The sequence below is a fragment of the Meleagris gallopavo genome, chromosome 12, assembly GCF_905368555.1.
Source record: "Meleagris gallopavo chromosome 12, MGAL_WU_HG_1.1, whole genome shotgun sequence".
Lineage (NCBI taxonomy): Eukaryota > Metazoa > Chordata > Aves > Galliformes > Phasianidae > Meleagris > Meleagris gallopavo.
The window spans coordinates 2,986,074-3,002,892 of NC_139415.1; the positions used below are offsets into that span (position 1 = coordinate 2,986,074).

At 46.4% G+C, this 16,819-nt stretch overlaps 2 protein-coding genes across 5 annotated transcripts; both read right to left on the reverse strand.

Moving 5' to 3' along the window:
- Window positions 1-1,519: 1,519 nt before the first annotated feature.
- Window positions 1,520-8,967, reverse strand: PSMA4 (proteasome 20S subunit alpha 4). 3 transcript variants are annotated; one of them, XM_085234343.1, is made up of 9 exons: window positions 8,813-8,967; window positions 8,576-8,604; window positions 8,370-8,412; window positions 7,282-7,444; window positions 3,886-3,963; window positions 3,587-3,675; window positions 2,736-2,866; window positions 2,397-2,520; window positions 1,520-1,922 (listed from the first exon to the last, which is right to left on the reverse strand). In XM_085234343.1, the coding sequence occupies exons 2-9, from the start codon at window positions 8,576-8,578 to the stop codon at window positions 1,768-1,770; spliced, it is 786 nt and encodes a 261-aa protein (XP_085090469.1). In that variant the 5' UTR covers window positions 8,579-8,604; window positions 8,813-8,967; the 3' UTR covers window positions 1,520-1,767. The 3 variants fall into 3 exon arrangements, with proteins under 3 accessions (XP_085090469.1, XP_010715646.1, XP_085090470.1); XM_010717344.4 differs by lacking the exons at window positions 8,576-8,604; window positions 8,813-8,967 and having other exon boundaries at window positions 8,287-8,412; XM_085234344.1 differs by lacking the exons at window positions 8,370-8,412; window positions 8,576-8,604; window positions 8,813-8,967 and adding an exon at window positions 8,302-8,322.
- A 323-nt stretch (window positions 8,968-9,290) lies between these two features.
- On the reverse strand, window positions 9,291-15,087 carry HYKK (hydroxylysine kinase). 2 transcript variants are annotated; one of them, XM_085234342.1, is made up of 5 exons: window positions 14,936-15,087; window positions 14,247-14,588; window positions 12,788-12,930; window positions 10,369-10,552; window positions 9,291-10,186 (listed from the first exon to the last, which is right to left on the reverse strand). In XM_085234342.1, the coding sequence occupies exons 2-5, from the start codon at window positions 14,581-14,583 to the stop codon at window positions 9,714-9,716; spliced, it is 1,137 nt and encodes a 378-aa protein (XP_085090468.1). In that variant the 5' UTR covers window positions 14,584-14,588; window positions 14,936-15,087; the 3' UTR covers window positions 9,291-9,713. The 2 variants fall into 2 exon arrangements, with proteins under 2 accessions (XP_085090468.1, XP_010715644.1); XM_010717342.4 differs by having other exon boundaries at window positions 14,867-15,022.
- Between the last annotated feature and the right edge of the window lie 1,732 nt (window positions 15,088-16,819).

A 16,819-nucleotide genomic window follows, 5' to 3' on the forward strand; every position in this document is an offset into this window, starting at 1 on the left:
TTGAGGTATTTATACAATCCTTTGTTATGGAGATTAAATCTTACTGCATGTTGGCTGCAACTATTCAGGACTTTTTACACTATCATTCCTAGGTTATGACCTAAAAGAAAAGGTCTAGTATTGCACAAGGTGCAAAAAAACTCAGTCTAACCTTATTAGCTACAAAACTTGAATACTGACAAAGTACTAATTACAGAAGATTAAAGCAATTGAAACAATTGCTCTGCACTGAGACTTGGAAAATTCATAAGCAAGTCCTGTGGCTGCATAGAACCACATCACCCTTACCTCACTACACAAACAGCTGTGGCCAACATGAATGCAGTACATCCACACAAGCTGTAGTACAGACACCTGAATCCAGACTCCTTCCTCTGTTCTCAACACTGAATCTTAGAGCAATGAGACAAAAAAAAACAAAAGGGTTTTGTTGAGACTGATGATGGCAATGTATATTTTACCAGCCAAAAATTTCTGGGGTTGGTTAAAAATAGGATACACAGTATGGATTCACTCTGGTTCCTTAAAGTCTTATTAAATCCTGCAAACATCCGATATCTTTCACAGTGAAAGGCAAAAAGCCTGTACACATTCCCACAAAATCCAGTCAGTAGTGAGGCTGAATCATCATCCCCACAGTTTGAATTTCAGCAGATAGGACCTCTCAATTAAGAATGTTAATCAAGAGTGCTTCTCATCCTGCTTTTTTTTTTTTTTTTTTTTTTTTATAATACAACTGAAAGAGCATAAAAGAATTATCAGTTACTTGTTTGCATTTCCTCTGCAAACTTTGCGTTGCTTTTTTTGGAACTAGATCTTCATTATTTTGCATTCAGCATAGGGACAAACCAAACAGAAATTATTCTGATTTCTAATTCATGTACAAGTACTGTGATTCTCATGTGGTTCACTACTTTGCTTTCTACACTGTTGTTTGACAGACAAGGGAATTGAATTCTTTGGGGAAGTGTAAGTGACACTAAGCTACAGAATATAAAACATGCCTAGAGCCTTTCAGGATAAAATGTAGAATAATCAATGTAGCTTCAGAACTGCACACTATTTTCTTTAACTGTTTGCATTCAGACAAGATAGTGCATCATTTTAATGTGGCCTTTATAAAACGTCTTCCTAATTTGTGTGCACATAGTATGATTGATTTCTTAGAAAGCAGGCACTCATTCAAGGTTATGCTAAATGGAACACATTTGCTACAGGGCATGATTAACACATTACTGCTTGCATGACCATGGGTTTGATACAGCCTGCTACAGAAGGAAGCTGGCCAAAATTGAAACTTGGCATGCCAGTACATTCTATTTTGTTGTTTGTGAAATGACCACAAACTATTCCAGACCTTGAAGCCCCCTTCACTACTTGAAAAGGCACCCTCCTGCCTTGCAATTCACACACACAGCCTACAACTGGCATAAACCACGTTGTTATGTTTTAAAGCAATCGGTTCCCTCAAGGACAGCACATAGACAGGCATTACTGAGGAAATAAAGACACTCATCACTATTCTTCTTTAATTTTATTCCATAATAAAAAATAGATGAAAGAAAGGGTGTTCAAGAATTAAAGCAATTATTGGTCAATATAAGGAACAGAAAACTAATTATCTTGATGATGATTAAGGACCTGATTCAGCAGAAGTAATTCTGTGTTCTCCCATGGCATATTTGTAGGCTTCTACAAAACAGAAAACCAGATTACCTTTAACTGAAGCAGGTCCTATGCTATTTTCAGAACACTTGACCTGAAATTCTATTTATCCTTCTCTTTTTGCTCTTTTTCCTTCTTTTCACGTTCAGCTTTTGCTTCTTCCTCCTCATGCTGTTTTATCAACTGCTCCACCTCCTTTTGCTTCAGAACCCTTATTACTGTTTTTCCATTCTCTCTTGTCAGCGTTGCAATTTCAACTGAAACACAGGGAACAGACAGTGGCATTACATACCGTCCTTTTGAAAGAAAATCATCAGAAAGGTCAAGTTGTTACACCTGACAATGAAGCAGAGGGTTCTTGTCCTGCCTCCATCTAAAAAACTGCCTGATTGGCAAGCCGTGGCAGCAGTCTTTTTCTGCAGCAGCCCTGTTCTGCAGCAGTTCATTCACAGCTCTCCAGCGGTTCTTCCACCAGGCACAGAACCACTTCTGCTGCTGCACCGAGGCCTAGCCAAACCATGGTTAAGCACCTGGAGCTGGCCAAAGATCATCCTCATCCAAGGCAACTGCATGTCACTTAGCAAAGTTAATGAGGATCATCAAAATTATTTTCTTACATAAGCCCTAAAATCCAATAAACCACAGCTGAAGTATAAAAAATTCTCAACACACTCTCTATTTTTAATACATTTATATATTTATAAGTCATCCAGAACTAGAGAACTGCTTACCTTTCTCTGCAGAAAGTTTGCTGACATCCATGGTCTTATTTAGAACCTTAATGGCTAATGCGAGTGCAGTCTTTAAGGTCATTTCGCCTTCTTTGTAGTCTTGTTTCAGCATTGACACAGCTGCCTATGAATTCCACAGAAATTTAAATGGTATCATTGGGCAATCAAACTATTTTTTTTGCCAGATAATATCAGAACATGAGGAACTGTGTTTCTACAGTTATCCATTTCTGCTCTGCACTCACAATCAACAACTCAGCTTAATTACTACAGTGTCATTTACATAGTTTTTCTTTAGTTTGCTTTACTTTTTGAGAGAGAAAAGTAGAAAGAACTTACAGCACTGTTATTGCCAATGCACGTAGCTTTCCATCCTCCATAATTCCCACTGGGATCACTTTGATACAGCTGAAATCCATAATGCTTATCCCAACCGATATACAGCAATGAAACACCAAAAGGACGTTTTCCTGTTGGAAAGCAGGCCATTAGTAACCTAAATTCAGGAACAAGATTGGTCATAGTGACAATTACTTTCTTTGATTTCCTTTGTCAAATCCATTCCTGTGAAGTAGGATTTAACAGACTGTTCTGCACTTCTGTTACTTGAGATAAGCATTACAGCGTTTGTCCCTAAGTGCTGGGGGATGGGAGGCAGGGAGAACTAGCAGAGATTGCTTTCATTTAACCCCAGCAGCAGCTTATCTCCGTCTCCAAAAATTGGAATTTATCACTCCAGGACTTCAAATCAAACCTCAGCATTTAACTACGTAGTGGTTATTCAAGCATTTAACTTCTAAGAGTCAATCAAACACAAGTATATTAAAAGGTCATCCTTTCACAATGCCCATATACAAAATACCAGAATCATCCATTCATTTACTGAAGAACACTCCTCACAACATCATTTTCTAATATGTTATTTGATCCACAGAAATACTATTTTTTCAAGTGTTACAGTATTGATACCCTGCTTCTTTCTGAAGGCATTCACCAAACCCTAGAGCACTCAAAGCATTATAAGCAATGGGCCTGAGCCTCAGCTATCAATTCCTCAGTGACTATTTCTTGGTGTAACTTGTTACAGAAGAATACCTTTAAACCCTTCAGAGACTTGGATGCTTCAAATTACCTAAGAGAATCTTTCTTTAGACACTTAAAAACACTATGGTTCATTCACACTTCCTTACCTCCAAACTGTGTGTAAGCCTGCTTGATATCACACAGTGCAGTTACCAATTGCTCACAAGGAATGGGCTCTTGATATTGTAACAAATACCTATAGCATGAAAGACAAGAGCTCTCAAAATCTTTTGTTGACAGTATCCTGCTCCCACATTTAACAAAAGAACAAGTTAAAATAAAACAGATCAAAGAGGCTTTAAAAAAACAAACAAACAACTACTTGTGCATGTTCATATTGATTTAATACATAGACTGAATCCAACCTCAGAATTAAGCAAACCCCCATAACGAGCAGCCAACTTACCTCTGTGCAATCAGTCTCAGCTCATTTGTTAGAACATTGGCATCTGAAGTTATTCCTGCAACACTGCAAGCCATATCTCTGCAAAATGAACATATGAATTGGATTCCTATCAGTCCCCAAGAAATAGTCACATCTTCATACAACACTTCAAACACAATGCCTACTGCTGGGCTTCTATGATCAAAACTACTCAGCTGCTGGGTAGAAAAGATTGATCCTGCATCTAGAGTACATCCTAAGTCTGACATAACCATATTGCAAGAGCAGAGGCAGACAGCAGGAAATGAGCAGCTCAGTACATCACTGACATGGTTCTGAGGACCATACCAAAACAATTAACAGTGCTGACACCTCCACAAGAAGCACTGGCTACACAGCAGGACCCACGTAGAGGCCACTGACCAGCCATGTCAGAACCCATATGGACCCTCAGTGCAATCTGCTGACTCACATTGCATTCATATGAATGTAACTTACTGATATCAGCCATTAGAAAAGTAACTGCTTTAGCTGAAAATTCATCTTTGTTTTGTTTCATTAGCTCTTAATTTAGCAGATCTTTGTCAAATCTCATACTGCTATAGAACTTTCAGTACACAGACAATAATGCACACTTTTATATCTTAACAATTTCTCATAACAGCTGGCCTAGGCAGCCACTCCAGCGCACATTTTACATCACCTTGAAAATCCAGTACTTCCTACAGTTCCAGCTACTTTCAGGATAACACAGAATGGGAGATTGACAGATGAAAACCTACTTATGTTTCACAATGCATCTTACAGCAAGGTTTAAACTCCACCTTCCCTACAGGCAAGACAGCATAACACCGAACTTCTGGGGAAGCTAAAAAGGTCAAAGCAGTGAGATAAGCATCTCTGCTACAACCGTGGCAAAGAAAGCTGAAGCAGGTTTTATCCAATTTGTTTCAGTCTCATTGAAACACACAAGGAAAAAAAAAAAAGACTTAAAAGGGAATGCTGAGCCAGCAGTGTGCTCTTGCAGCTTGAAAAGCAAATGGTATCCTGGGCTCCATCAGAAGAGGGGTGGCCAGCAGGAACAGGGAGGTGATTGTCTCCCTCTACTCTGCTCTTGTGAGACCTCATTTGCAGTACTGCATCCAGATCTGGAGCCCCCAGTATAAGAAAGACAGGGAGCTGCTGGAGAGGGTCCAGAGGAGGCCACAAAGATGGTCAGGGGACTGGAGCACCTCCATTACGAAGACAGGCTGAGGGAGCTGGGCTGGTTCAGCCTGGAGAAAAGAAGGCTGCGGGGTGACCTCATTGCTGCCTTTCAGTACCTAAAGGGAGCCTACAAAAAGGAGGGGAATCAACTCTTGGAAAGGGTTGATAACTGCAGGACATGGGGAAATGGTTTTAAGTTGAGTGAGGGAAGAGGTTGAATGTCAGGGGGAAATTCTTTACAGAGAGAGTGGTGAGGTGCTGGAACAGCTGCCCAGAGAGGTTGTGGATGCCCCATCCCTGGAGGTGTTCAAGGCCACGTTGGATGAGGCCCTGAGCAGCCTGGGCTGGTATTAAGTGGGGAGGTTGATGGCACTGCATGTGGCAGGGGGGTTGGAAATTTACAGAATCATAGAATTGCAAGGTTGAAAACGACCTGTAAGATCATCTAGTCCAACTGTCCTCCCACTACCATTGCTACCACAAGCACTAAACCAGATCTTGTAGCTCCTCAACCAGATTCCTCTTGAACACTGCCAGGGACAGTGACTCCACCACCTCTCCGGGCAGCCATTCCAGTGTCTGACCACTCCCTGAGAGAAAAAGTTCTTCCATACGTCTAACCTAAACCTCCTCTGGTAAAACTTGCAGCCATTTCCTCGGGTCCTGTCTGTTGCCTGGGAAAAGAAGCCAAAGCCCTCCTCATCACAACCTCCCTTCAGGAAGTCCTACAGTGCAATAAAGTCTCCCCTGAGCCTCCTCTTCTCCAGACTAAACAATCCCAGCTCCCTCAGCCGTTCCTCATAAAACTTGTGCTCCAGACCCCTCACCAGTTTCGTTGCTTCTCTGGACACGTTCCAGGGCCTCAACATCTTTCCTGTAGTGAAGGGCCCAAAACTGAACACAATACTTGAGGTGTGGCCTCACCAGTTCTGAGTAGAGGGGGATGATCGACTCCCTGCTCCTGTTGGCCACACTATTTCTAATGCAGGCCAGGACGCCGTTGGCCCTCGTGGCCACCTGGGCACACTGTCGGCTCATGTTCAGCCAAGCATCAATCAACATCCCCAGGTCCCTTTCCTCTTTCCTGGTAGCATCATCCAGCCACTCATCCCCAAGCCCACAGTGCTGCAGCATGGGATTATTGAGGCCAAAGTGCAGGACTTGATCCTTGGCCTTGTTGAACCTCATCCCATTCACCTCAGCCCAGCGATCCAACTTATCTAGATCCCTCTGCAGTGCCTCCCTACCCTCAGGCAGATCCACACCACCTCCCAACTTGGTGTCATCTGCAAACTTACTGATGATATACTCAATCCCCTCATCTAGATCAACAACAAGATATTAAACAAGATGGGCCCCAGTACTGACCCCTGGGGGACACTACTCGTAACAGGTCACCAGCTGGACTTTACTCCATTAACCACTACCTGTTGGCCATGGCCCTCTAGCCACTTCCTTATCCAAAGAATATAGCTGTCCAGGCTACGGGCAGCCTGTTTCCCCAGAAGAAGCCTGCAAGAGACCATATCAAAGGCTTTGCTGAAATCTAGGTATACTACATCAACAGCCTTTCCCTCATCTACCAGACTGGTCACCCAGCTGTAGAAGGAGATGAGATTGGTCAAGCACGACCTGCCTTTCATGAACCCGTGCTGGCTGGGCCTGATCCCCTGCCTGGACGCCACGCACGTGCTGTGTGATCTCACCCAAGATGATTTGCTCCATAACTTTCCCTGCTACTGAGGTGGGGCTGACAGGCCTGTAGTTCCCCAGATCCTCTTTACAGCCCTTCTTCTAGACAGGAATCACCTTTGCAAGTCTCTAGTAATGATCCTTGAGGTCCCTTCCAACCCAGGCCATTCTGTGATTCAGTGCTCAAATTTGTGCATTCTGTATTTCCCTCCTCTTGTTACTTTGTAAACCAAAAACTCCCAGTTTAATAGCGATGCAATAACATTACCTTGCATGGGTAAGTAACAACAGGTTATTGCACCTAGGAAATTCTCTTCGGAAATAAAAATGTGATGCTTCTTCAGAAGAAGCACTGAAGCAAATAATAACAAAACAGTCATGCATGTCCAGAATGCTGCATAAAATTAATACAAACCCTCCAAACAAAATAAATCCAGGTTGAACGCTAAAATGTTTGAGTAACAACAATACTTCATCACAGGTAGCATCAGCAGACATCCAACCAGCATTTCAACTTACTCATTCAGTCTGTAGATTTTTTCTGAGAAGAAAACTTCATCGAGCAGCTTATGAATGTTGCGCCTCTCTGCAGCCAGCAGAACGCCGTCGTTGGCCAGGATGCCCAAGCAAGTACCTGCGTGTCCAATCGCCTCCATGGCGTACTCCACCTGGTACAGACGGCCTAGGAAACGAGTTAAATTGCAATAAGGCAGCAGTGCATGAGAACACATATGAGGAAAGGTGAATTTGCAAGAATTACACACATGCCTGTTTTGCAATTTAGGACTAGTTCCTCAGGCTGGGGCCAGAAAGTGAGTTTTTTGAAACAGAGGATGGAATCAGAAGTACGCAGATTTGATAAGGTAATCTTGGGCATAGTTAGTGTGAAGGAAAAATAATCTAAAGAGCAGATCTACTTCAGAAGAGACAAAATGGGTTTTAAAAAAAAACCTGAATCATTTATACTGGGCAGTTTGTCTCAAGAAAAAAATGACTTGCAAGTGCTGGTGTTACAAGATCACAGCAGCAGCAACAGTAACAAAATATTAATAAAACCCATCCACACTCAAAGTAAAGGTAAGGGTGATGATTTATTAAGGTACTTAAAAAAAAATAGTAGTGGAATTTGGTGTAAATATACAGATGTGAATATGGTCACACCAACACCTGATTACAAGAACTGAAAAGCCTTCACTTTGGTACTCTGCTGTACACAAAGCTACTGTGACAGGTGAATGTGGTTTGTGCAACTCACACAGAATCACAGAATGACCCGGGCTGGAAGGGACCTCACGGATCACGAATCTCCAACCCATTGCCACATGCAGGGCCACCAACCTCCACATTTAATACCAGACCAGGCTGCCCAGGGCCCCATCCAACCTGGCCTTGAACACCTCCAGGGATGGGGCATCCACAGCCTCTCTGGGCAGCTGTTTCAGCACCTCACCACTCTCACAGTAAAGAATAAAATAAATAAATAAGAACTCATATAGGGAAGGACACACAGTGCCCCCAACCAACCGGCCCTGTGCTGACCAGCGTTACGTTTGAGAAGCGGAATGGAAGGCGTGCCGTTCAATTAGCGATGTAGGGTCAAAAAGTACCTTCTGGAGAAAATATAGTGGTTCTGGAGTCATATCTTCGAGACTGCAAGAAGCAACAGCTCGTTAAGTACTGTCACCCTCTGCCGGAGCACAGCACCCCAAGAGGAGCAGAGCTCAGAACGGCCCCGTCCAGGTGGGCACTGCCGGTACCGCCTCGCCCGCCGCCCGCCGCCCCCCGCCCGCAGCCCCGCATCGCGCCCACTCACCATGGTGCTGGAGCGACAGGGCAGCGGGCCTGCAAAACATTACAGCGCGTTAAGGCGAGGCGGGCGGTCCCCACACGGCCCCCAGCCCAGAGAAACCCGCCCGACCCCCGCCTGTAGCCCGGGGCGCTCCAGGCCCAGAGTGCGGAGTCATCCCTCACAGCAACAGAGGCGGAACGAAGGCCTCACCGCCCGCCCCACTCCCCCTGCTCTCACTCCCTCCTTCCCTCGCTCACTCACAGCGTGCCGGGGAACGCGCGATGTGCCGAAGGGGCGCTGAGGTGCGGCCGGCGAGAAGCACCGGCCGTTACAGCCCGTCCCACAGCTGCACCGCGGCGTCGGAAATGGCCGCCGCGCCTGCGCGCTGCCTCCCCCAGCCCTAACACGTGACCGCGCCCGCCTCGGCCCCTTGCGCGCCACTCGGTGGAAGGACCGCGCAGCGCAGCGCTCCGCCATCTTTATGGGAAGGGACTTGGGGGGGTGTTGGTTGATGCTCGGCTGAACGTGAGCCGACAGTGTGCCCAGGTGGCCACGAGGGCCAATGGCATCCTGGCCTGCATTAGAAATAGTGTGGCCAGTAGGAGCAGGGAGGCGATCATCCCCCTCTACTCAGCTCTGTTGAGGCTGTACCTCAAGTATTGTGTTCAGTTTTGGGCCCCTCACTACAAAAAAGACATTGAGGCGCTGGAACATATCCAGAGAAGGGCAACGAAACTGGTGAGGGGTCTGGAGCACAAGTTTTATTAGAAGCATCTGAGGGAGCTGGGATTGTTTAGGTTGGAGGAGGCTCAGGGGAGACCTCACTGCACTCTACAACTTCCTGAAGGGAGGTTGGGGTGAAGAGGAGTTTGGCCTCTTCTCCCAGGCAACGAACAGGACCCGAGGAAATGGCTGCAAGTTTTACCAGAGGAGGTTTAGGTTAGACGTAAGGAAGAACTTTTTCTCTCAGGGAGTGGTCAGACACTGGAATGGCTGCCCGGAGAGGTGGTGGAGTCACTGTCCCTGGCAGTGTTCAAGAGTAGTCTGGTTGAGGAGCTACAAGATCTGGTTTAGTTTGTGGTAGCAGTGGTAATGAGAAGACAGTTGGACTAGATGATCCTACAGGTCATTTCCAACCTTGTGATTCTATGATTCCATGATTCTATTGCAGCCCCACCTCACAGGGCCGCCTCATGTACACTGCGGCCGTCTCAAACCACATCTTCTCCACTGCCTCCTGGCCCAGCGCATACATGTCCATCAGGTGCCTCCACCCCGTCCTGGCCGTGACCATGAGATACTCCGCGTTCTCCGGGTGCAGCAGCGCTGTGTGCGCCGCCATGACCAGCGACTGCGCGAAGCGGCCGCTCACCAGCAGGAACAGCGCCTCCCGCTCCGCGCCCGTCAGCGGCAGCACGCTCTCAAAGCCCGCCAGGACGTGTCCGCCCACGTGGAGCGGCTCTGCGCTCTCCACCATCATGTACATGATGGTGATGGCCGCCTCGAACACGTAGCAGCCGTAGCTCATGTCGCTGAAGTCCAGCACGCCCGACACCCGGTACTGCGGGGCCGCCCCGTGAGGGGAGCCGGGAACCACCAGAATGTTGTGGTCGTTGAGGTCCCCGTGGTTGATACCTAAATGCACAATGAGAAACGGTATTTAATAACTGCATTATATTGGTATTGATTGTAATGGTTTTTAATAACTGCATTGTGTTGGTATTGACTGCAATGGCATTTAATAACTATAAGCCAGGTGCATTGCCGCGCCTGTTTCCTGGAACAAATTGCGACGTGATTGAGAATAAAACACTCACAAGCTCGAAAACTGCTTATCTTGGGTGTGACTTTCTCTTTGAACTGCTGGATGACCCACTGCACAACATCTCGGTGCTCGTTCTGGCCCAAGGCATCCATGTACTGATCCAGAAGAGGGACGTTTGCCAGGTTCCAGATGAACTGATGTCGATGCAGACTTCCTACTGATGGATGATGGAATTCCTGCAGAAAGAGAACAAAATAGGCCATAAATTAAAATCCATACTTCATCCCAACAAGTAAAAGTAGAATCTGAAGGATTATTTCATCATAGAACGGCCTGGGTTGAAAAGGACCACAGTGTTCATCTAGTTTCAACCCCTTGCTATGTGCAGGGTCACCAACCAGTAGACCAGGCTGCTCAGAGCCACATCCAGCCTGGCCTTGAATGCCTCCAGGGATGGGGCATCCACAACCTCCTTGGGCAGCCTGTTCCAGTAAATAGGAAGATAGGCAAGCCTATCAATATCTCCATAAAACCTAAATGTTTTTTCTCCATTCTTCCAGTATAGATTATCCTAAACCCTTCGTCACTGAATCACTTAAAATCAATGGTGACTTCCTGCAGCGACAGGGATGCTGCTGCACAGAGGCCTTGCCAAGGCTGCAGTTGCACAGCTGGATTCTGTAGCTGGTGCTACAGAAGCTGCTGGAGCAGAAGCGACACAAACTGCCACATATGCACTCTGTGCATTTAAAGAGTTGAGCCTGAGAATCATCTGGCATGTGCAATGTCATTAAGACAGAAGTGCTTGGCAGAGCTGCTAGATGGAGCTTTGTTCTCATAAGAATGTGTACAGGCTCTCAAACATCCATACACTACACAGAGACCCCAGCAAACAGCCCCATGTGTGCTTCTCACTTCTCATGAGCAGTTGGCTCCTCTTAAAGAGAAACTCGGGTTTAGAATTAAGGCTGTTAGTTAAAGATAGCTAAATGATAGTTAAAACTGAAACTTATGTATAAGTAAGGAACAACACCAAGCCCAAAACAAAAATCACAACGGAGGATCCCTAATGCTGTACAGAAAACCACGTTGGTAGGTAGAATGCCATCTGGTGAGCAACCACTGCAATTTTCCCTGCACAAATCAACACAGAACTACAAAGATGTGGTAATAAAACAGAGATCTCAACAATTGCATGAGCCTTTGTTGCTGTCAAGTCATCAACAGCTGCTTATTTCCACTAGAAGATGTGAGACACGTCCAAACAAAAAAAGACACCAGAAAAAGGAAGTGGTGCAATGATATTTTGTGCACAAAAGAACACACGGCCTTACTGCCAAAGCAAACTGACTGGACAGAAGACAGGCTGTACATTCCCATCTGCCATCAGAAAATGTAATGCCTTAGCTTTAGTTTTGGTGTCAATGACATTGAGAAGTTTTGATGGTAATAACTGTAGTATTCTCTTCCTTAGATGACAAATCTTGGTACATGATAATCCATATATTAATGGCTTAAGAGCCTTTTCCATCAAAATTTGCTTTCTTGTCTACTAAATCCTCCTTGCAGGACAAGTCACAGGCATCTTTTGAGACTAGCTGGCCCATATAAATTATTTTAATCACATTATCAGAGCATGACCAGACTATTAAAAGGCAATAGTAAGTTATCTTTCCCAATGGAAAAACACCGTTGTAATTTCAGAATGTGGTTAGTAAAGCTAGCAATTCACATTTCATAACTGTCTGAAGGCAGTAGCCAGAACGCAAAAAGAAAAGGTTAATGAAAGGCCATAAATAATGCAAGAATTCTTTTATGTATCAAACTTAACTACTGGATGAGTTATCAGTTTATTATCCCATACAATTACAGAGTACAGAAATAATCTCCTATGCATTAAGATTATTTGACTGAAAGCAGTGGAACCAAGAGAAGTATCACACATCTCTCTCCATTAACACAGCTGGCATTACAGAAAAGTAAATGACTGCTACTGCTGCAGGAATGGTAACTGTTCTAATGGCCAGGAGGAACAGAGCAAGCCAAAATGAGTTCAGAAGAAAAGAAGGGCCAGCAGTACCCAACACAAGCATTTAATGCTTCGGAACCACTGTGCGTGCTTGGATTCAAGCAGCTAGGCTTCACTCTCCTTATTTACCAGGCTTCAAATGGTGTGACTTCTGTGTGAGCAAGAATTAATGCTGTCTCCCTTATTGTGGTACAAAAATGCATTGCAAAAGGATCACTGAGACTCTGCTATAAGCAGTGAGCGGTCAGGTTCATCAGGTTACTTGGGGCGAGATTTTAGCCGGTTTTACAGCATGGAGGGTGGCATCCAAAAGTTGAATTAAGCTCTGAAATCACCAACTTCTGTTTTAAAATCAGGAAAGCTGACAGAACAGTAAGAAACAGAGAGGAGAAATGAAATGTGAATGAAATCTGCAAAGCCAGAACAGCAAGAACTCACTCACCTCTGTGAGAGCTTTATCCAAACTGGCAGCTAGCTTACCAATATCATACAGAAGCTGAGTAGGTGCAGCAATTTTAGCCACAGGTGTGCCCGGCAGATAAGTCAGCAGTCTGACCATGTACTTTTTGTTTCCAGATCCGCTACCTGACAAACAGAGATAGTCGGTCACTTCAGCACACTCTACTGAGTGTTAGTTAATGCAAGAGGCAAACGGTTTCTTCACTCTCAGATGTGGCTGATAAAACCGATCTCAAAGACTTGATTTACCAGGACGTGATACAACCTTGCCACACCTGCATGCTGTGCTGGATGCCTGGTCCTTGTGCTTGGAATTAACCCTGCACACAGCAGCTTTCACTCAGTGCCTCCAGTCCCTCACCTACAGAGCTCTGTAGGTGCCCTCAGGAATCCCAGCTTCTATATGGAAGTTACAGAAAATGAAAGCAACGTGTTAACAGATTTTTTTCCAAGTACAGTTTAAGCAATTTATTCTGGCATCAGATCATAGATGGGTTGGAAGTGTATTTTACACCATTCTGTTCACAGACAGGCAAATCATTTATATCGTGATTTAGTCAATGTGGCTTTTTTGATTTTTTTAATTTTTATTTTTAAGTGCACAGATACGTCTGTTTTTTCAAATCATATGGAAATTGTTTTCAGAGTTGATTATTCCTCTCCTTAATTTGCTTGGCTGCTGGCATGTGAAGTTTGGACTTCCACAGGCAGTCACCTGACACCTGACCGTGTCCATCCTCTAACAGCTACATTGCAACTTGATCTTCTACTTTCGATAGCCAAAATTTACTTTAATTTTGGAGACTCCTTCTGTGCAATTTTGTCACGGTTACAATCAGTGCTGCATCTAAACTGTCAACCTAAAACAACTTTGAATGAATAGACCCAGAGAACCTATCGGGGCAATTTAACTGAAAAAGCAGTTGCAGGATAACCCGCCCTTCCCTATACTTGTAGTTCTTACTAAAACAACCATCTTCCCTCTAGTAAAACCAGCAGCGAGTCATCTTGCACCGTACCTCAAACCACACATACAGGTGCCTGCTGCAGTGCACAAATCTCACACCAGCACTGCTGCTCTTACTCTGCTCAAGGTCCAGCATCTCTGCTGGCTTTTTTGCACTGTGCAGGGCATTTGATGGACCTCGGCTCTGGCATTCTCAGCACAGTATCTATGCACCCCAAAGTTACTTCATGCGAGAAATCCTAGCTCAAAAGCTGAAAGGGAGGTGTGCAACAGCTTGGGATCTATAGGAAGTGCCAGAGCTGCAGGGCCTGGGAAATCACCCGCCTCCTGCAGCTTGCTTGGGCTCGCTCACAGGTGCCCAGCATTACTCCACGTTTGTGCCAGCGCAAGAGGGCAGGATCCAGAAGCGAGGCAGACGCCTGCGCTGCGACGAGGCGCTCGCATTCCCGCCAGGCGAGGTCCTGGAGCCGCTCACCTGCCCACAGAGACATGATGCTGCCGTCCTTCGTGGGCCGCGGCGTGGCAGAAGGGAAGCCGTGGGTGCTGAGGAACACCATGGCCTGGGTCTGCGCCTCGATGAGGGCGGGCTGCCGGCTGTCTTCCGAGTTGGTGATTTTGAGGACGTATTCTTCGGCCCCTTCGGCCTCACCTCCGCTCGAGACTCTCACGTGGAAGTTCTGATCGTCATAGCTGGGCAGGGGCCCGACCCACACCGCCTTTAATCCGAACACCTCGTCCACCAGCTCGGCCACCTCCTCCTCGCCGAAGGCCGGCTTGGCGGCTGCCCGCTGGTGGCGGTCTCCAGAAGCCATCGCGTCTGTGAGGGAAAGAGACGAGAAGAGGCGAGCCGTGCCGTGACGCCGGCAGCAATCGATAACCGTCGCAGCAAACGAACCACCGAGCCGGCCCCGTTCTCCCCCAGCGGTCGGAGCCGCGCGGACTTTTGCCCCGCCCGGCGGAGCGCCCGCTGCCCGGCCCGGCCTTCCCCGCAGCGCCCCGGAGCGGCGGCGGCCGGAGCTCGGCAGCAGCCCCGGGGAAGGGCACGGCGCGGCTTCCCGCCGGCAGCAAAGCGCCTGGCGGCAAGCGCTCCCCTACCAGCTCACAACAGGGCTGCATGCGTTAAAAGCGCGGAACGAAGCGGGCCCCTCTGCCTCGATCATTTACCACAACCGAAGCCGCCTTCGGCCCGCAGCGAGCCGAGCTCGGGGCTGCCGGCACTGCCGCTACGGGCCGAGCCCCGAACGCTCGGAGCGAAGGGCAGGCGGAACTGCGAGCGAACAGCAGGGCTGAGCTGCAATGGAAAGAGCTCTACGGTTACCGACACCGCCTCCAGCTCCTGGTATTCAGTCGGTCTGAAACAGAACAGCGTTCTGGCCGTGCCTGTGACTTAAAATGTGCCCCGAGTTACAGCCGGCACAGAACGTGACACAGCTGCGGTGTTACAGATCCACCACACTTGCAGCATCGCCTTCGTCTCCCAGCAGCACCGCCACCGCTCGGGAGGTGGGCGCTCACCACCTTAGGGAAGGTGGTATTTGTGCCTCTCCTATCGGTACGGTAACAAAGTCTTAAATAACTGAGCAGATGTGGTGGATACAAGTCTAATGCTGGGTCTAAAAAGGAGGTGTAAAGGATGGACAGCTGTCAGACAAACCCCCCATCAATTTTTGCAGATCCTACCAGTGCCTGCCATAAAACATAACCCAAACCAGGAGCCTGCCTGATCTACATTCTAAACGAGAGCAGACATCTTCCTGAAGAAAAATACACAAATTATTCCAAGGCAAATGACTGACAGAATATCCAGAGCTCAGCTAATGCAGAAAGCTTCCTTCTAAACCAGTAAGGCACACTTCGGAAACTATCAGAGAGATGCTCCTACTGAGCAAATCCAATGAATGCACAATTCCTTGCTCCCCCCAACTTCATATATTCTTACCAGTGCCATGTTAGTATCAGTCCATGCCTCCTATTCGAAATACATGGTGACATACAAGAACTGTGATACAATTTTCTTTATTAAAAATAATTTACAGTATCAGTAACATTTTATGCACAATTGTCATCAGCTGAACTTCTGGTAAGATATCTATACAATACACACTGAACTTAAAACTTCAACTCTTTTGTTGGCTTTGAACAGCAGACACTGATTTGCAGTTGCTTAAATACGATTAATATACAGAATTTCATGTCCTTAAACTTAGGTGTAAAATGTATAAACATCAACACTATCCCAAAGCTTGGTCATTTGGGAGGGCACAAAGAGTAAATGTTTAGAAAAACTGGAATATTCTTCTCCAAATCAAACTGGAGAGAGAATTCTAGGTTAAATACATCTAACACAGTCACTTCTTCAAACAGGAGTATTTTCTCCTATACTTTAAGATACTAGGAAGTCTAATTGAACAATGCTTTTTTTGTGTGATCACAGCAATCCTCTGCCTGCATTGTATCCTGCCACTGCCAGAAGCAGGCTTCACTGCTGCCCATCTCAAGCTCACAGGATCCTAGCAGTGAGCTCAAAGTTCAACGTCCTGCCTTCATTGCCAAGCTACTGACCTGACCTGATGGCACTCCCTGCTGCACAAGGGGAGGGGTGCAGGCACACGACCATGGATCATGGCAGCTCACTACTGGGTGAGAAGCAAGAGATGGGTACATGAACAGTGTGTTCCCCTCAGCACCTACCACCTTCAGGCATACCCATCTTAAGGGTGGGAGTCAGTCTGCACAAGTCACAAAGACATTGGTGTGGTTGGGAGAGGACCCACAGCAGCAACAGTAGCAGGAGCCTCCAGGTCAACAGCATCTGCACTTGGAGCTGCCTTTCACTGACATTAAGGCATAGGAGTGCAGCAGATTTTAAGTAGTTGCTATGGTAATGAAACCATCACGCTTCTTAAGAGATGAGTATTGGTGGCAACAACTCTAAGTCACAGCCCTTGAAATTGCACTTCACAATACTGGTTTACCTTGACATGGCTTGGATCACTGTCTCCTTCTGAGGCAAGGAGCGTCACTGCACTGGGAGGGCAGGAGGCTGTG

Excerpts from the sequence above, each read along its gene's own strand:
- PSMA4 (XM_085234343.1), bottom strand. Across the intron at positions 7,445-8,369 it reads CACTATATTTTCTCCAGAAG|GCCGTCTGTACCAGGTGGAG; the intron begins GTACTTTTTGAC and ends CTCGTTTCCTAG. Across the intron at positions 1,923-2,396 it reads CAAACTTTCTGCAGAGAAAG|TTGAAATTGCAACGCTGACA; the intron begins GTAAGCAGTTCT and ends CCTGTGTTTCAG.
- HYKK (XM_085234342.1), bottom strand. The coding sequence starts at position 14,583 with ATGGCTTCTGGAGACCGCCACCAGCGGGCAGCCGCCAAGCCGGCCTTC. Across the intron at positions 10,553-12,787 it reads TGGATAAAGCTCTCACAGAG|GAATTCCATCATCCATCAGT; the intron begins GTGAGTGAGTTC and ends CTCTTTCTGCAG. Across the intron at positions 10,187-10,368 it reads GATAAGCAGTTTTCGAGCTT|GTATCAACCACGGGGACCTC; the intron begins GTGAGTGTTTTA and ends TTGTGCATTTAG.